At 40.9% G+C, this 19,669-nt stretch overlaps 1 protein-coding gene across 2 annotated transcripts in view; it reads left to right on the plus strand.

The window, feature by feature from the left end:
• The first annotated feature begins 3,466 nt into the window (after positions 1–3,466).
• Positions 3,467–19,669, plus strand: part of SNX9 (sorting nexin 9) — a 63,005-nt gene continuing 46,802 nt past the window's right edge. For both annotated transcript variants that reach the window (XM_067293604.1, XM_067293605.1), the window contains exon 1: positions 3,467–3,571. In XM_067293604.1, the coding sequence (XP_067149705.1) occupies positions 3,560–3,571 (12 nt within the window). In that variant the 5' untranslated portion in view covers positions 3,467–3,559. The remainder of the gene's footprint in view (positions 3,572–19,669) is intronic.

A 19,669-nucleotide genomic window follows, 5' to 3' on the forward strand; every position in this document is an offset into this window, starting at 1 on the left:
TTGGGGAATGTTCTCCACATCCTCGCCCAGAGTCCAGCTTCAATTAAAAAATTCACAGAGTGCTGTTGACAGGAGCTTTTCATTTAATTAGGCAGCCTTTTCTCTGGAACAGATCACTTCTCACTGCATTCTGCTGAGGCAATTGTTCCTGGAAACTACTGTAGAGAAGTTAACTGCAAAAATACATATTTAGAAAAAAACTATAAAGAGAACACCAAAAAATTGCAACTGATGCACCAAGCAAGGGGTCGTCTTCTCTTGTTGATGGGGTTTTTCTGAGGTGGAGATTTTTAACTACTAAGGCATCCATTGGAGTTTTAGTACAAACTGAATAAAGAGCCAACTGTGTTTGAGAGCTGGTAAGCCACATACAGAGCATGCTACTTCCAGCCTAACAAATACTTAAGTATGTGAACAATCCAGCCAAAGTCAGTGAGATTTCTTATATGTCTAGAGCTAAAAAAAAAATCTACCCTTAAGTACCTCAGCTTGGTAGCAGAAAATTAACTAATTTCAAAAATTTTGGAAATTTTAGGTGACATTCATTTGCAATTCATCATTGGTATTTAGCCCTTAGTGCCAAGCAATAATAAAGCTTGCAGCTAAGAAGAAATATGTTTGTTTGGCATCCAAAGTTATTCCTGAGATTCTGAATCTTTGTAGATGCAAGAATTAACAGCAGTTAATTGCAAATAGAATTGGCAAGAACCCATCAAAATAATTTTCCCAGAACATTCTTTCACCCTGAAAGAAATGCTAACATTGCCTTCATCCCCAAATGTGTCAAGCAAGACTTATTTTTAGGAGTAACTCACAGAAGAAGACTGTAAACTGGAGATTTTATGCATATAGAAAGGCCCAACAAATCATGACTTTGTTCCTTATCCCTCAGATGGGCACAGAGGGCTCTGTTAAAGCATACTGGTTGGCAGCTGTAGACTTAAGCTTTTCTGGCAGTTGTTCTGACCACAAGCGAAGAATGACAGACTCAAGCTTATGCAAAAGCCACAAGTGCATTATAAATCACATATCAAAACAAGGTGAATGCATATAGGGTGCTTCATATACCTATCAGCTGGGAATCCCTAAATAAGACACCACTGGGTCCCTTGGTTCCACACACCTCTGTCATTTTTCATACAGTTAAAAGTTCCTTCAACTACAAATTGGTGTTTCTAGGTGCAGAAAGGTGCTGCAGCCTGCTACCTGTAAGAGCTGGTCCTTACCCCATCTCTGCAGCGGGTCTGGCCAGTTTACAGGGGAGAGAGCCAGGGAGCAACCTTGAGCACAAGATCCCTGAACGTCCACATCACTTAATCGTTAACTACCTGGCTAACTCGGCTTTAAACCATTCCAGCTATCTGTTGGCCAGGCAAATTTGCTGTACAGGGAGCTAGCCCTAGGCAGTGCGGACATGAGGCAGATACTGCTAATTGGCCGCAGGGACAGAAATCAGTCCCAGGCCCTTTTTCCTTTCTAGCAGGGTGGACGTAGCTATACCTCCTTTACATTGTGGTATGTGTACATGTACCTATACCTCTAAGACCTCTACCCCAAAAGCTGATACTCTGAAGAAGGCATAAATCCAAGCAGACATTAGCAAGTTTTTCTTTTTTTCTTGGAACTCCCCTCTTTTTGGCTCTAACAATGCCAGTGACAAATATATCTGCAGTACACAGCATTTCTTTCCAGCTATGGATAAATCCCTATTTCCTGTGGATTTAGAAAGAAACAGGCTCTTTCATACCCAAGCTTTGAAGCTCCTTTTTCCACCTTTCTTCCTGTGGTTCAATCAGCCTTTTGTAGGGCCCTTCTCCCACGCCATATAGAGATGGAGGAGGGACTGTATCCACCCAACCTGTACCAAGGGCAACCAACATCTTAATCAGTGTGACCGAGTTCAAAATGTGCAATGTTGCAAAGATTTTTAGGAAGAAATTAGGACAGGCTCCATTAACATACAGACAAAGCAGGGCTTCAGAGAGTTTTGCTCAGAAGGGGCTACTAAAATGGATGAAATATGAGTCTAGGAGGGACCACACAGCAAAGCCGACCCTAAATAGAATACCTCACATTAAATGCAGTATCATAAAAGGCCATTCATGGGTCACATACAAAGGTTGCACTTCAGATATTGCTGTTACAAAGAATAAAAAATTGGAACCATCACATGTATTTAATTGAATACTGCAGAAGTTAAAAACTGAAATAATGGGGTTCAAAAACTTCTCAAGTTAATCAGCTCAACTGTTTGAAAAGTAGTGGCTCCTACACAGCTGGATTCCTCTTAAGTCCCCATCCTCACTCTCCACAGAAACTATTATTTCACTTGTCCTACCTAAAAGAAAACCTTTTTTCCAACTTAAAAAAACCTGTGGATCTATTTTTCGCTTTTGATAAAGTTGTCTCAGTGGGCAATTATACTAATGGCAGAAGAGAGGTTTATAATTTCTATGGACAAGGAAATATGGCTATAAAGAGGTATGTAACTTCACGACAGCATACCTGCTTTTTAGGAATCTCCTTGGCAGTCTTAACAGTTACGCTATTTTTTTTTTTTTGCAGAAATTAAACATCCACTGATCCAAATCAAACACTGTATGTATACATACACACAAGATATTGTATTTGCAAATGGTGCACATACCTTGCTTGAGCACTGCAGCTGGGTTTTCCCCTCCCCCCTTGTTTTAGCCTCCCATCGGGAGGAAGAAACCGAGTGGGATCACAGCTATTTTTAATAACATGTTTGTAGAGCGTCTCATGGGACCTGTACGGATCCTGACCAGTTTCCTGGTGTTATTTTGTACCATTAATAACCACCACACAACAAGGCCCGGCTGGAACAGGAGGCTGCAGATGAAGCACATCTCTAACAGCCACGGAGGGAGCTTGGCTGAAGAGAAATTATTTTTTATATTCGATGTGCAGTTGCTCTGAAGCCGCTGTTCACAAGCGGCCGAGAGGTAACGACTCCACGCCGACCTGCTCCCCGCGCACGGTGCGAGCGGGGATTTCAAAGTTTTCGGTGGCATGCGGCAGCCGAAGCCAGGGCCGACGACGCCGTGAGGCAGTACCCCGAGCACAGGCGCTACAGCCAGCAGCAACGGGAACGTGAAGGCAAATGCTGGCTAAAAAGGGAAAGAAACGCCGAGGGAAAACGCCGAGGGGGCCGCGCCGGGCCGCGCTGCCCGCCCGCGGCCCGGCCGCCGCGGGGCCCCCTCCCGCCTCCCTGCGGCCCTGGCGGCGAGGCCGGGGGAAGCAGCGGCCGCGGGCGCCCGCGACGGGGGAAGGCGAAGGGGGAGCGGGGGGAGGGCGCCCGGGGGGCGCGGCGAGGGGGCAGCGCCGCGCGGCTTCATTAGCCGCCGCTTGCCAGCGCCGGGGCGGTCTGCGGAGCCGCCCCACGGCCCCCAGGCGGCGGCGGCAGCGGCTCCGGGCGCTGAGGAGGAGCCGCCTGCGCGGCCCAGCGGCGGGCGGGCCGGACGCGCCGAGCGAGCAGCCGCGGCCGCGGCAGGGAGGGGAGAGCGGCGGCGGCGGCCGGGCCCGCACCGGCAGCGCCATGGCCACCAAGGTGAGCAGTCCGCGGCGCCCGGCAGGCCCCGCGCAGGGGGCTCGGCGGGCGGCGGCGCTCTCGGGGCGGCGGCGGGAGGTACCGCGTGGGCAACGCCGCGTTTCGGGGCCGGGGGGGGAGCAGTCCCCTGCCCGCCGCGGGGGTCCCGCCTCCCCGCCGGGCCGCGGCGGCGCCGGCCGCGGGGGGGGCAGCGCCAGCCCCGGGGAAAGGAGGAAAAGTTGTTTTCGGCTCTGTTTCCGCCCCGCCGGCTCCTCTCCCCGGTCCCCGCGCCCCGCTGCCCCCCGTGGCTCGGCGCTTCCCCGCCCGGGGTGGGGGCGGCGGGGCGGCCTGGCTCGCCCGGGGCCGCGGCCGGGTGCGGGGAGGGGGGGGTGCGACCCCCCCCCCCCCCCCGGCGCGGTGTGACCGCCTAACCCCGCTTTACGAAATACGGCTGCCAAAGGGGAGGCCGTAAGTGGTGTTTCCGAGCAGCTGATGGAAATCTGCTGGGGTGTCACCCGGCGGATAGGCGTGCTAGGGTTTTTTTTTAATTTTTATTCCCCCCCCCTTGTGGGAGTCCCAAGTCTGTAGTATGCGACTTGTTAATAACAGGGTCCATTAAAAAAAAAAAAATGTAGGAAGTGAAATTGTTTTGCTTTGTTCTTCAACAGTGTCTGCTGTTAATGCAGCCATTAAAATTAGCACATCCTATCTGAAACTGGCCTCTTTCTAAATTAACAATATTTATTTACTATATTAGCCCATGAAAGTGGCTATACTGGCTTGTCTCTGCTTTGTGTAGGTGTGAGTTAACATCCACAAACAAGTATCATCTGTAAGTTGTCTAAATACTGCAGGAGGCTTTCTGGTATTTGAAATAATGCTTTCAAATTCATATGATTCCATAGGCTTGGCCTGTAGTTTAAAAAAATCCTTTTATTCAGATGGGTCTCGTGCAGTACACCACTTATTCATACTGGGTTTCTCAATAGTTGAGAAACTTGCGTCTTGAATATGTTGAATCTAATATATAAGTAGTAGTCTCAGTAGCCATTGAAGTAGGTGGTTATTCATGCTCTAGTAACATTTTCAGAAGCACAGAAGAAAGTGGTTTAGGCTTCAAAATCATTTAGGCACTTTAAGAAGTATTAGCATAGTGAAATTTGTGTTCCTGTCTCCTCAAGTTTTAGAATATTGTTAATGGACTCAGTTTTAATATTGGCTGTTTCCACAGAGTTGTGGGGTATGTGTATGAATAATATGTAAACACATTTAACTATTGCAGGTAGTAAGAAAAATTGAATTACATACTAATATGCACATATATAGAAGTAATGCATATTATCTGCTTAACATGTGGAATACGATACTGTTTTTCATCTAGTCTTGAGGATGTGCAGGACTCCGCTTATTCTGTGCCTAATGCATGGAGTCATGTATTCGTACATTTGGAAGCTTGCACTTTGTTTTTCTTGAGATAAACTTTTGGAGTTGTTATGGCCTCAGAATGATGGGTATGCGATTTCTAACTTACTAACCAGAACTTTATTGAAGTTAGATGAGAAAGATGCAAGTATTTGGGGGTTTTTTTGTTGTTGTTGTGTTGTTTTTTTTTCTTCTACACTTTGAGTTATGGTAATTAACTTGAAGGCTAACATCAGGAAGTGATAGTCACTGAAGACTTGTGCTTTTTTTTTTTTCTTTTTTCATTTTGATATATTGATAACTGAGAGCAGAAGCGAACCTTATTTTCTGTAAGGTTCACCCATGAGGTCTGTCATTCTCTGCTAATGCTCCTATTCTGGATTTTAATTGGTTAAACTTCTTGTAATGTCAGCTATAAAAAAGGATTTTTTTAAAAAATTATTATTTTTTTTCCTCTCAATGGTGCAAGGGAGCAGCTGTGTTCAGTAAACAGTGTTTAGGAACTCTGCCAGCTAACCAGTCACTATTTCACTTGAAAAGTCAGATTTGTTTTTTAAATTGTAAACAAACTTCCCACCTTCTACTTCCTCTCCTTCCAAAATAGTTTAGTTCTATAAGAAGTACGCAGTGTATTGGAACTGTACATAAAATGTTAACAAGGCAAAACTACAATTAGTCTTCTGGGGTGTGAATTTCTCAAACTTCAGTGGCATTTGAACCTACACACCTGGTAGGGATGGCTGTCAATCAGGTCTGGCCTGCACTGCCCAGGCTGTTAGTGTTTCCTGAATTAATTCCTGTTTTAACTAGAATATATTTTCCAGGGGTGGGAGTGGGGTTCGGTCTAGATTTGCACTCTTTCAGTAATGGAAAATCCAGCCTGTCTCCTTTTTCTTTCTTTTTTTTTTTATTAAATCATCAACTCCTTTGCTGTTGACGCTTGTTTTACTTTGAATCTGAATTTGCCTAGCTTCTGTTTCCAGTTTTATTATCCTCTTTTCTGCTAGCTATAAAAACACTTCTATCAGATCATTAGAGTTTTGGGGGGCTGATGGGGAAGACTGGCATTTCTTCCATATCTAGTTTGTAAACTCTGGTCAGTTTGCTCCTAACTCCCACTTTGATAAACTGCATCAGTTCAGCTCCTTGAGTTTTGAGGTGTGACAATATGGTTACAGTTTGCAATCTCCTGGCTCTTCCCTGTACCATTTAAGCTAATGAGATTGCCTATTGAAATAATGCAAAGTTTTTTAAAGGGTAAGACTGCTATTTCTATCAAAGAAGGCCTTTACTAATGCTTTCCTAGAATATTTGTAAACTGGCAAAGGAAGCAGTCTTTCGTTGAAACAAAGCAGGGATGGTTGCAGGACTTAAATCCTGTGAAGGCTGTGGCTCTGTCCAAGCAGTTGCCACTGCTCCTTCTGCCTTGTTCCTACTCCTGGGTTCTCTGAACTTACTAGGAGTTGACTCCAGTGCTTGTCAGGTCTGTCTCTGAGCTACTGTAACTTGCTAAAATAGCAAAAAAAAAAAAAAAAATGCACCCTAGGTGAAAATGGTGGGACAGTTTTCCCCTGTTTAAGGGAGGTAGAGTGGCTGACAGTTTGCTCAGAGCCAACACAAAAGGTCTGACGGGGGAGAACAGTCTTCATGGTGCAGGGTAGAAATATACAGGGAAAACAGGAAAAGGAGAATCTGAGCCTTTTGGTGGCAGTTCTTAGTCTGGCTGGCTGCTTGTGTATCATTACTGTAACTTGGCTGTGGCCTTTCTGTTTCCCTAAAGGCTTGCTCAAGGTCACATGCTACAAAAACGGAGCCATGTTAAAAGGAAGAAAAAAAAAAAAAAAAAGTTGGATTGTTTAGGAGATCCCAGCTTCAGATGTTTTGAGGAGTGGTAACTTAACTGAGCCTGACTTCACAGGTAGGCAGTTTGCTGATCCGTGTTTAAGAACAGATGCATCGAGTTGGATACTTTATTTCGGATGCTTCCTTCAGAAACATTGAGCACATTAATTCCTTATTTTTAAGTATGCATAAAAAGAGCAAAAAATGCTGAAGCGTAAAAGTATATAATGATGCTTAAGATTTCCAAATGCAGATCAGATTCCCGTTCTTAATTTTTTTTTTTCCCTCCTGCTTCTTGACTTTGGCCTTTCTTCTTTCTCTTCTTTCCTCACTAACGTTTGCAAACTTCACTCATGCAGTTTCTTTTGTTTTTGAGTTTTGTTGAGTAGGGAGAGTTAGAAATGTCAGGAAGTGATATGCTGACTTTTATGTAATGTACTATCTACCTCAGTCTGTTTTTAGAGGCATTTATTATTTAATAATGTAAGCAATTCTTTTTTTTGTTGAGCCTGATGTTTTGCAATTTGTGAAGTCATAATTTCAGAAGAGATAACAAGAGAAGCCAGAAGGTCAAGTGCACGCTGATGGTCAAGACTGGTCTTTGGAACCTGTGCCGCTAGTGTGCAGCAAAGGCTTTAAATTAAAGTTGAAGTTGGAGTTAGAAGCTGATCCTTCAAACTCTGATTCATAGGAGTAGTAGTGGTGAAGTTAGTGACATGACTTTCACAGGTTAGAGATAAGTATTGATCAAGTCCGTGAGATTAGACCCCTGTTGGTATGAATATCAAGGCTTTTTTGTCCCTCTGTAACCTTGGGCACCTGTATCCCAGCATTATGTTCTGTATTGTTTAATGCCCTGTCTATTTTAAGAACTCACTTGTCTGGTTCAGTTTATAGGACTGGGCCCTTTTTCGTGGGAGGAAGTCCTTTGAGGTGAAAGTTCTTAGAACAAATACTTTGTTCTTAGAAGAAGGTATAGCTTTGCAGTATTTTGAATACATGGAGATATATTGTTGTTCAAGGCTCTTTTCTCCATCTTATCACCTTAGAATATCTCTTATGAATGTTGTTATATACTTGAGTTTGCAAAAAAAAAAAAAAATTGTGGTGAGGGAAGACCACGATTTATATATGAAAAATTGGGGCAGGGAGGAGGAAATAACAGCACTGAAGATGTTTAAAGATTACTTTTCTCAGGTGTGTATCCTTCCTATCAGCTTGCTCTTTCCATTCTGTATTGCCCTTACCAGTGCAAGGCTCTCTGAAAGAAGTCTCACTGAAGCGTTCTCAGTTGTGTCATCATGAAACTGTTCGTATGTTTGCCCTGTGAATCGGACAGAATCAATTCTCGCTGTTTTGATTTTCAGCTGGAAAGTGAAGTATCCCTCATATGCTAAGTGTTCCAAAATACCCAAACTTCACGTTGCGCAAGTCTGTTTTCTGTACTGTCATCACTTTGAAAGTCAAAAGTCTTTTCTAGGAAGTCATATCTTAAGATTTGCTAACTGAATATTTTCCTAATATGTTAGTGAGTTGTGATGAAACTTTCCTGTGCTGATCACTTCATAATCTAGTCTGTGTGTTCCACTGTTGGAAAATACAGCAGATCAGGACTTAATACAAAGAATGAGATTGTGATTGGTTTTGATCTGTCACATCCTCTGTCTGTAAGGCCTTTCAATTTAATTGTCTTAATCCTATGAAAAGTTGCTTGTTTTTCAGTTAAAACTAAATGTGAAAATGTTTCCCAGGATTTTTTAATTTTTTTTAAAGTACTGGCGAAGGTGAAAATGCATGGTAATACAAATTTACCCCAAGTCCCTGACCTAGTGATATAGTGAGATGTCAAGATGAGTTAAACAGCACAAGAAGACCTGGCACTGTATCGTTCTATTAAGACACAGGTTTTCTTCTCTCTCTTCTCTCTGTCTGGCTTTACGACCCTTTGAAGCTCTGTGGTAAGTGGGTTACTTTACGTTCCGGCAATTACTGGCACAAGGCCTCTCATTTGAAAGCCTGGTTCTGTGTAACTAAACTCTGTGTTGGGAAGCTGGAGAGGTGATTAGATTCTGTGTGACGTTATGTTATGCTTGGGTAATAATTTCTGTGACTCAGTTTTTCAAAGTTATTTTAAGCACTTGGAGATTGAGTCATCAGAGACTCAGTACCAGAGGTTATTGCTTAAACATGATTCTAGCAGCTAAAGAGAAGGAAGTCTGATATCAGATGTCATAAGTTTCCTCTGTTTTACAGACTCAGTGATTCAAACTTTCATTATGGTAGAATTTCTCCATGTATCAGTATTTCAGCAAGCAATCATTACAGTTAACTGCGGCTTTGTAGTAAAGTTTATTTTGCATCATTCTTTTGTTATTTTCCTCTGAATTGTCTTCCTCTTCTAGAACGTCTGATCTTTGTGTCTTAAAATCTCCTTAAATATGAACATGTGTGCATTCTTCTGTCTATAAAGCTTTCTTATTTGATTAGGAACATGTAGCAAATTTCAGAGGCTAAAGCTTATAAAGAGACAAGGGAAAATGATATGAGAGCTTTGCTATTTTATATGTATTGGCTCCCACCTGTATTATATTTACAAGCAATTGCAACATTAATGGTGTTGGAAGCAGTCTATTCTATTGCAAAGCATGCTCCACAATTAGAAGTTCATTAAATTTCACTTTAAACTTTTCTATTGAGGGGCCAAACATCAGGACTTGTTTTTCCTTTTCTTTAATTGTATTCTTGCTTTCTCAGCAATTTATGGTCAAAAAGGTGCTTCCCAGGTAACAAGAAATTTGGAAAACCTGAAATGCTACTGAACAGGAAAAAAGTGTATGCATTTGGGTTACTGGAAAGTCTCTTTTGAGCTCTGAGCTGTACCCCTCTTCCTCTAAAGCAGACCTTCTGTTTGAGCTTTGCATGGCTAAGAAATCTCTGTCAAAAGAAAGCAATTAAGACCAGAATCCTGTAACTGACAGTTCCTCTGTGAGACCCACAGTAAATGAAAAGAGGCCTGAGATGTAACTCTTCTTGTAGGGAGCTGCCTCCACGCACGCTGGTGCAGCTGCTTTGTACTTGAGAGAGGACATTCAGGACATGGCATGGTATGAAGGGCCCAGGAACTGTGCTGGGCACCACTCATAAAAGGGTGCAGTGCCCACAGAAAGCATCCTAGGTACAGTCAAACTAGTGTCTGTGTGTGTGACCAATTTCTTTGTCAATTAAAACTCTTAATTTCTTCTTGTGTTTTAGAGCAGCTCCCCCAAAGCAGTCTAAAGGCAGTGCTTCCATTCTCCGGGCCATACCTCGTAACGGAAACTACTTTACAGGAGGGTTTTCCAGTATGCAAAATCAATGGCTGGAAGGAAGAGGGGGGCTGTAGGAAGATGCTAGGCAATGCAATTTGAGGGAGGTCCCTTGAGAGCCAGAAGCAAAACAGCTGCTTCTGGGGATGGGCAGTGATGCCTGACCTGGGGTTTCTGCAAGTGGGACTTGCCCATGTGAAATCATTCAGTACTGTTTTTGCAAGAAGCAGGACTTGTCTACAACTTGTTAATGGGCATTTTCTTATGACTTATTGTGTTACTGACTTCTGCTCTGACTTGCCATCTGCTCCTTCTTGGCAAAGGAACCCATTGTGTTTTCTTTTGGGTATTCATATGGTCTCTCTATTTATATACAGTAGGTTTTAAACTTGCTTTGCTTTCCCCAGCCTTTTGAGGCTACAATTCTCAACTTTCAGAGCTAAAATAAGTTGTCCTCTTGATTCTAGTTAAATTCAAACAAAGTGCTTGTTCTCCTGGCTGATCCAACTAAATGGCTGATTTTCAAGAAAAACTATAAATTCTCTTAGGATGGCTTTAAATTGGTTCTCTCTTCTGTGTAAGAATGTTTTTCTTTGTCATGATTAGAGGGTGGGTTCCAAAAGAAAGACCACTGATACAAGAGCACTGTATTTATTGTTTCTGCTAGTTCTGATTTAAATTCTGGGATCCATTAAAGAGCTCACAGAACTGATCTTTCTGCTGCGCTAAGAGCTTTAGTGATGGGGCATTTCATTTTGTGCTCGACTTCTTCAGATCTGAGAATTAAGCTTAAATGCTTTATCTCCTCCACTGCAGTAAACAATTCTTTTAAACAATTCTTTTTGTCTTTTCTTTTTGAGGTAAGATGTGAGTATATAGTTGAAAATCTTCATAACATACGATGAAATAATGTGGGTAGTGCATACCTAATTCCAGCACATTTCTATCAGCAGTACGGTCACTTCCTCCCTTAATGGTCCTGTACTTGTTTTCTGAAAGTGATTGATTATGGAATATAAAATAAAGTAGCTTTCTCCCTGTGAATAACTAGACCATATTTCTAGAACTTTGTATATGAGTTTTGAATTGTAATTGTTATATCGGCAGCTCTGTTGTATTCTATGAAGCTTCCAAGTTTTCTAGTAACCTATAAGGAAGTAGCAGTTCCAACTTGCTGCCATGACTTCTTTCATTGTTTCTGTCACCATGAATGTTTCTACTGGAAGGAAAGTTTGGTTGGTGTCCAATTTAAATTCATTCCTGGATAATGGAAGATGGAGATTTGTAAAGGAGGAACTTCAAATATTGCATGACTTTACTAAAGTGTGGTGTGTGGTTCTAGTTCTGTCATTAATGCGTGTTTTGTTTTGTTTTTTTTATACTTAAAGTGGGATAGGGAAATACTGCTGATCTTAGTGCTAATGCACACTGCATTAAATTGCAGGTGACTAATGTTCAATTTAAGTCCTGGCTGTTCTTTGGCTAGATCTAGTAGAGCTTTGTAGCTGCAGTTTGAATAGTTTGTAACTGTACAGGGTCTTGTAACTTGCTGTGCTTTCCACAGAGAAGCTTAAATAGTTGAACATTGCCTGTTTCTGGAGTTGAAGTAACTTAATCTAATGAAATGGTAATATATTTATGCTGGTATAATAATATCCTCACTTGTCATCATAATATAAAAATAAATATAAGAAAAGTTCAATTATTAAGCTTTTGTGAAAGTATTTTTTTCTTTAAAAAAAAGGACTATGAGATCCCAAAACATTAGTGTCCTGATTAGTGTTGGTTACTCAAGAGTTAGTAACAGAGAACTTAGCAGAATTCCAAGCTGAGAATCTAGTTAGCTGCGTTTTAAATTCTTTCCTTGATGTATTCAGTTAGCATGTTACTGAGCACTTGTTTTCTAATGAGTTTTATCAGTGTTTGGGGCTTCAATGTAGTAAGACTATTCCCTTCTGTATTTCACAGGTCAAGCTTTATTTGAAATAGCATTATTTTAACATGCAGGTTGTCTGCTTTACTAGTTCTTTGTTCACTTCTAGAATGCCTTTTGCAGCTGGTACATTGAAATGTTTGCCAAATTAAATGTACGGGCTGGCACCTCTAATAGTGTCCTCAGCCTGAAAAGGCTTCAAGATCCTTAGATAACCTTAACCAAAGTCTGTCTCTCCAATTATTGGAATAATTACTGTTCTATAATCTCCTCTCTCATACAGGAAACACTATTGTGTAACTACAGACTGCTTTAATGAGTAGGTCACAACATGGCAATTTTTCTGGATGAACGCTGTAGATGTTGTCTGAAACCTTTACCTCTTACTTGCTTCACTGTCTTTGGGGACAGAACTGTGGAGATCTAATACTGGCTGATTGTTCTAAAGTTTGTGGGGCAGATACCAGGGGAGGCAGTGCAGCAGACTTCTGCAATATGCAGTGAATGTTGGTTGAGTAAACAGTAGAGACAAATTTGTCAACTCGCATTACTCCACAGATTCAGATTAATGCAGGGATCCACCAGTTACAGCTGGTGGGGGGGGCTTGGAGTAATGGTTTCTGAATAATGTGATCTTAATGCAAAGGTGGAGTGACCTACTTGACTAGACTTTGGTTTCCTTTTTGGGAGGGGCAGTGTTCTAATAATGCTGTTCAACACAAAAAATAAATTGCTTTGGGGAAAAAATATAGCATTAAAGGGAGATTTTTATTAAACAAGTCGGTTTTAGTTTTTAATTGTTTAATGCAGGTCCAATTGGAAGGGACAGTTCAGTTTCTTCAGACTCTAGTCAAGTAGGTTTTTTTCCCCTAGGCAGATATTGTTGAGCACATACACAAAAACAGTGATGATGCTTAGCAGTGTATAAACATTATAAACTTTCTCCATTCAGTCCATGTTAGTTAAAAAGACAAGCAATGAATCTTTATCACTGTAACTGGCAGCTTGCAAAACTATGTATAATCTCTTGAATTCCTAAATTAGAGCTCTCTAGGAGCATAGAGACAATGCCCCTAGTGTCCTGTTTTGCTTCCATCTTCACTTTGTTTGCTTCTTGCCTCTTGGGAATGTCTGTAAAAAGAACATGTGACTGGGTTTAGAGATTTTTTCAACTGTAGGCAAGACAGAAGGTAGCTACCTTTCTAGGTCGAGGGACAAAGGCACTGTAAGAGCTGTTTAATATTTCAGCATAGACCATACAAATATACACTTAGTCTAAGCAGTCTGATACAGTTGTGATAGCTGGACTAAAATGAAGAAGCTTTTTTTTAAATCATATTGCAGCTGCTTTAGTGAAAAACTGTTCTGTCTCAAAGGAGTACTTACTGGCTTATAGGTGAGCTTGGGTTTCAGAATAAATGAAGGGGGGGGGAGAATAACATACACACAAGTTATGGACACTGTCAGAAGAAAGGTAGTGTACTCAGTGAATAGTACTCTGGAGGGGAGTTCCTACCTATGCTTCTAAAGCCCTTTTGCTTCCTGTGTGTGTGGTGGGTTTTTTTGTTTTGTTTTGTTTTTTTTTAGCTCTGTGGATACCAGCTTTTTAATTCTTAAACTTCTCTCTGTTCCCTTAGTATGAACACTGGGACTTAGTGCATATATTTGGCCTGCTGAGAGTTTGTCTGAAAGATGCATTGATTAAAGCATGGAGACTTAAGTATTGTTCTGGCTGTTTATTATGGCGAAATGAAACAATGGTTAAACTGTCATTGAAAGACTTGTCTATGTTACATAAATTTCTGTAGCTTCACTGACGCAGTGAAAAAAGGGTTTTAATGCTGACTTTTCAGCTGATACTAAGTTAAATTTTGCAGTTCTAAGTAGTAGTCAGCTACTTCAGAAACTACTAGATGATAATTATAGAACAAAATGCTGTGAAAGATCAAAGACTATAGAACAGAAAATGCAAAAAACATCTCAAGATTAATCTGAGATTAATGCAAAACTTCCTGTGCAACAAGATAAATGAATAAATACTTACAATTGCTGTGATTGTGGAATTGGAAAAACTCTCAGAATTTAGTAGATGGCTTGGCTTTTCATGGGAATTTTTCATTTCAACTGTTTGTGTATTTCTGTAACAAAGGTGTTCAACACTCACCAAAAGATTTTCAGAATAGGCAAAATCATGCTGAATGACAGTGGAGTTATTTAGGAGTGAGAAATTATTCTCTCAGCCCAGCCTGACTTAAATACGTGCCTAGCTGAACTGGTGTTTTAGCTCTGATGTTCTTTTGCCCTTAGCCCCATCTGTATGGGAACCTACCTGCCTCTTATAGGTGATAGGAAAATAGAGTATTTGTGGTCTTTTTGCAATTTTGATGTGAGAAATTCTAGACAAAGATGAGAAGTGATTAGGGGAGAAGGGAACCAGTCTATTGGGTCTTCTGCTTCCTCTCCTTTGGTGCTTTGCTGCTTGTTTAGAGAATGTAATAAAAAATTCATAGTCAAGAATGAATTAAAATAGTTAAGGAAGACAGAAATGTACCTTACAGTTCTGTGCATCCAGATGTAACCAACAGTGCTTGTCAGTGTTTCATGGGTAACTGATTTCAAAAGTTCATGTTCACTAGATGTAGTGGAGAATACCTGTATTAAATGATGCAGCTATTGTAGCAAAACTTTATGAAGTTATCTTTGTCTCTGTGTCTATCCCCTGTTTATTTGTAGCCAAAATGTTACAAGAGTTATCTGGTTTGACCAGAAACCCTTCATTACTCCTTCCAGCTGCAAGCTTAAGCTGACGTCCTAGAAAAATTCAGAAGTCTGCTCACTATCAAGGCCCTATGAAATTTTAGGAGCTTATTGTGAATAAGTGTCCTAGCTCAAAAAAAGACACTGGTGCTAACAATTGAATTCTCTCTCTTTTAAAGACACTATTTACAACCAGGCTTCCCAAATTATGGTTTCTGCCTATCTAGTGGGATGCAGATTTCTTAGAAAGACCCATCTGCCCCATTTCCTTTCCACAAAAGAAATGTGGAATTGGGTCCCATTTTGTGTGCCTGGGAACTGCTGTCTCCAACTGTATGGGAGAGTAGGACCTGAAACTGGAGACCGAGTACGAACCTAGAAGCTGTTGCCATCTTTGCTGCTGTGATACAACAGTTGTCTTTCTGAGACAGTGCCACCAAGCAAATGAAACATGTGAATCCCTGTCCCTTGAAAAGAGCCCTGCTGTATGGCTCAAGCTCTGAATCACTTGTGAACTACTAAAAAGAAGCCTTGCATTTATTATAGAAACTTAACACTTTGAGCCTTCTACAGATGCTTCCTTTGAATTTATATTATCTGTCACTGCCAGCTGTCCTAGAGGAACAGCCATCTTGTGGTATAAGTTTCCTAAACTTTAACAGATGGCTGAAACAGATGAGTCTATGGCATAACGAATGAACTCTCCTTCTAATAGAGTAAAATTGAATCACATAGGGAAAGTGTTTTCAAGGACATGTTTAAATTTTTGAGTGGATGTCACTGATACTTTGCCACGGTTAGTATTATGAAGCATACTTTTGTTATAATGCAGCAGGCTTTTTCTTTTTTTTTTTTCCTTCAGAAAGTCTGGGATCGCAAAAACATTGAACTTCAGAAGTAAAAACCTGAACAAAATACAGTGAAGTGATCACTGAGGGTTGTTAATCATTCTTGTCAACAGAGGTTTAGACAGGCAAACTACTGTAAAAGCTGCTCTGAGCGCAACTGATGTGCATTAACTGTTAGTATGCATATCCTTAACTAGAGAGGAGTGCGCAGAGCTTTAGTTGTCCTAGTTCTCCATGACAAAATTTGCCTGCTGCAGGTGAACTGTAATGCAGGCTGTCTGGCTTGCGGCAAGTTGCTCTTGCATCTGAGCTGTCTCTTGGTTAAAACATCTTAGAAAAAGCAGAAAGATTCTTCTTAGGAGAAGTAGGTGCTTCTGTCTCTGTATCACCTGTTTAAAGATTCTGGGACAAGTAGAGAGGAGCCAGTGCATCAGGATGTCTGCAAAAATCTTGGATACTCTTCTAGTAATTTAGTGTAGTGATGATATAATCCTTCGTTAGAATTTTATATTAATGACTTTTTTCTTTTTCTAGCCAACTTCCTGCCCACTTAATTTATACCAAGAATTTTGACACACTGACAGTTGTGGTTTCGTATTCTTATGCCTGCTGCATAAATCACTTGGCAAATGCTCTTGGTTTTTTGGATGTGTGGTTTTTTTTTGTTTTTTTTAATCTCTGCTTTTAAGATTTTGGGGGGTGGGGGGGTGGAGAAGGTACTCAACTCAGTGACAGAAGTAACCAATGGATAAAAGCCAACTCTGCTCCAAATGTGCAGAGGAATAGTGCTTTCACTAGTCTAGGTACTGCTTTTCAGTATAAAGGATCTTTGTATTTTATATGCTTAGACATTATTAAAATGACCATTCTAAAAAGTCAGTGATTGATTATGATGCTTAAAATCTCTGAAAGAGAGACCTTGTAATGTAACAGGTCAGCAAATCTGTAAATCAGGAAACAGCAGGCCAGATGTGTAACTTAACAGCAAGTCCAATCAGGTCATAAGAATGCTGATGTAAAATTGAGAATTATTGCTTTCTATTTTCCCTTTTCCATATTACAGTTTAAATATCTATATCCATACTCCTGAAAAGCTCATCTTCCTTTCATAAGGAGGAATTAGTGCTAGTTTCTCACTGTCCTTGCCTTGTAGTGAAGACTGCTACCTCCCTCATTCTGCAGAACAGTTATGTGCTCGAGAGCTGTAGGGGCTTTGCAGAGCAGAGAGCCCTTTTCTCGCTGGTATGCGCTTAATCTGCACTGGGCTCTTCTCACTTGAGGGAGCATTTGGGATGAAAGCCAGGATGTTACAAGCTCTCTGGGGAAGTGTTGGAAGCTCCACTCCTACCTAAGCAACGTCAGGCAGTAGATGTACATTACAATGACTAGGGCTTGTGTCTAGTCAATGAAATCTGTTAAAATCTTTGAGTTAGAAATCCTTTTTCTCAAAGGATCTGGGAAACAACTTCAGAATCTGGAATCAGTTGTACCCTGTGTGTGGGAAGAAATCTAAGTGCAGTAAGTTAAATTAATTTTCTAATAGATTGCTCAGCTACTCATTTACTTGTTTTGTGAGGTTCCAGTACTTCTGTGAATGAAGTAATGGCCTTAATTCCACCAACTAAGTAGCTGAATCTCTGAAGTTCCTGCAGTTATTCAATTGTTGGATCCTTTTACATAGGATGAGAAGTAAATATGATACATCATGGTCATTGTAACATCTAGTTGTTTTTTTAAGCCTGATGAGTGCTGCTAATACGTATAAATACTATGCTTTTGAATAAATTGTAGTGTTCCATGTATTTTTTTTCAGAATTTTATCTTTCATTTGTTAGAGAGTCCCATTTTATAAATATTTAAAACATCCATAGAGCTTAGCTCTGATATCTGATGCATGTATTGCAGTGCACAGGATGTAAAATCCTTTTCTGGTCTGACGCTTTGTTCTCTCCATATCCACGTGCTGTTTTGCATAAGTGGCAATGATCTAACTCCAAGCTGTAACTGCTACTTGGATGTAATATCTGTGGCTAGTAAGTTGGACAGAATGTTTCTTGCAGGAAAAAAAAAATTCCTTTTTATGTTTTTTTTGGAACTGATTGTCAAAAAATTAAATAGGGGTGAGGCTGATGCCTTTGCCTAAGGAAAGGCTAGTGGAAGGGGAGAGGGAAGGGTTTTTTCTTTTAGTTGTTAACAATATACTTGTATTAAAGTGAGGAAACAGTTAACTGACATTTAGTCACTTAATTTTGCAAGTGTATTCACTTTGGAATGGGTTGAACTGATAGTATTTCCCATTAAATCTCAAGAGTCTGAGGGTAGCATTACAGCTTATTTGCCAGGACTTCTTAGGGGATTCACCCCCAAAGTAGGGGAAAGAGATGCAAGTGAAAGGGGGAATGCTAGCAGAAAAATCTGGGAAGTGTATTTGCGACATCAACATATGGATCAGGTTACAGATGTACCTCAAATGCTCAATGTTCTATAATAATCCATTTTTGTGGCTATGGCATCTGTGGATACCATTTCTGGTATTGCCAATCTTTCTTCTTTGCAATTTCTCACACTACAGTAAGGCACAAATTACTGGGTGGGTTTGTAGCTTTTTCGTCTTTGACTTTTTAACAACTTCTGAGATAGGAGTTTGGAGCAGGGGAATGGCTAACCTTTGGCCTCTGACCTTATTAAATCCTACACATCTCTTTTGGTCTTTCCTTCCCTAGAAGCTGAATACTTCCGAATTTTTTGGAATTACTTTTGTCTCTGTGATACATCTGAAGAACTGAGTATATGCATCTGATCTCTAAGTTATTAGAAACAAATGTATCTTGTGCTCCCACTGCAGTCGTTATTTTTGGATGTTTTGCTAGTTTTCCTAAAGATTAATAAAATCTGCCCATGTCCTAGTGAACTCTCTTCATTCCTGGGAATAAAAGCAAGAACTTGATACTAGTTGTACTTAACCAGGGAGGAAAAACTTCTTGGAGAAGTCTGTTTTCCTCGCAGTTCAGATGTCTAGCATCTGAGCTTTAAGTCGAATTGCAGAAACAGGTCAAGTAGCAGTAATCTGCTGGAAAAAATGGCACCGTCAACAACTTGCTCCCATTAATGCTGGGGGGAGAGGCCTGACTCCTGCAGGAAGGAAAGCAGCCAGCATAATTACTGAACACAGTTTTCTTCTGTTCATCTTTGTTTTGCACAATATAACCTGAAAGTGTGGAAAACCTCAGTTCCTAGGGAAAAGACGTCATGGTAGGAGGCATTAAGCGCGCTTGGAACACATGATTTTCTTCGCTGTTGTACTTCTCTAGTAGCGAAGACCAAGTACTTGATTTGCTGTGTGAGTGACTCATGATTAGTTTCAAGTCAGCTGCGCTACAACATAAGGTTTTTATTTCCCCTCTTTGTGTGTATTTACGCTCAAGTAAAGCATCTCTTGACCAGCAAGAAATATTTCCAGGCTTAAAAAAATTAAAATATGGGGGAGGGAAGGATTTCTCTTCTTTTTTTATTTCTGGTTTTATGTCAGAGGAAGGAGTGTCTATGTGGGGATCATAACAAGCTGCAGTTTTGAGACAGGCAAGACTTGATGACAAATGTCTTTGTTTTTTTTTCCCCCTCTTGCATAACTTGCTTACAGCAGAAATTTTACTGTAATTTTACTGTATACTCTTTATGGCAAAACGATTTCCAATTCTCCTTTTTCCCCCTCCCAGCCTACCCCGACCTCCAAGTGCAAGAAGGACCTCATTTGCTGTGTGCCTTGTCTGACATTATCTTCACACAGTAATGCTATTATAAGATTGTTTCCCTCCCTCCCTCCCTCAATTTTTTCACACACACCCCCCGCCCCCTTCCCTGCAGGAACCCATGCCCACCATGAGCTAACTACAGCTTACATCTCAGTGGTGAAAACAAGGCCATAATCTTGCATCTTCCAATATGTATTATGGGAGTTAATGTGTTTCCTGAAATAAGCTTTCTGCAGCTCTTCATCCTATATGAGTTGGGG

The sequence above is a fragment of the Apteryx mantelli genome, chromosome 3 (assembly GCF_036417845.1).
Source record: "Apteryx mantelli isolate bAptMan1 chromosome 3, bAptMan1.hap1, whole genome shotgun sequence".
Classification (NCBI taxonomy): Eukaryota; Metazoa; Chordata; class Aves; order Apterygiformes; family Apterygidae; genus Apteryx; species Apteryx mantelli.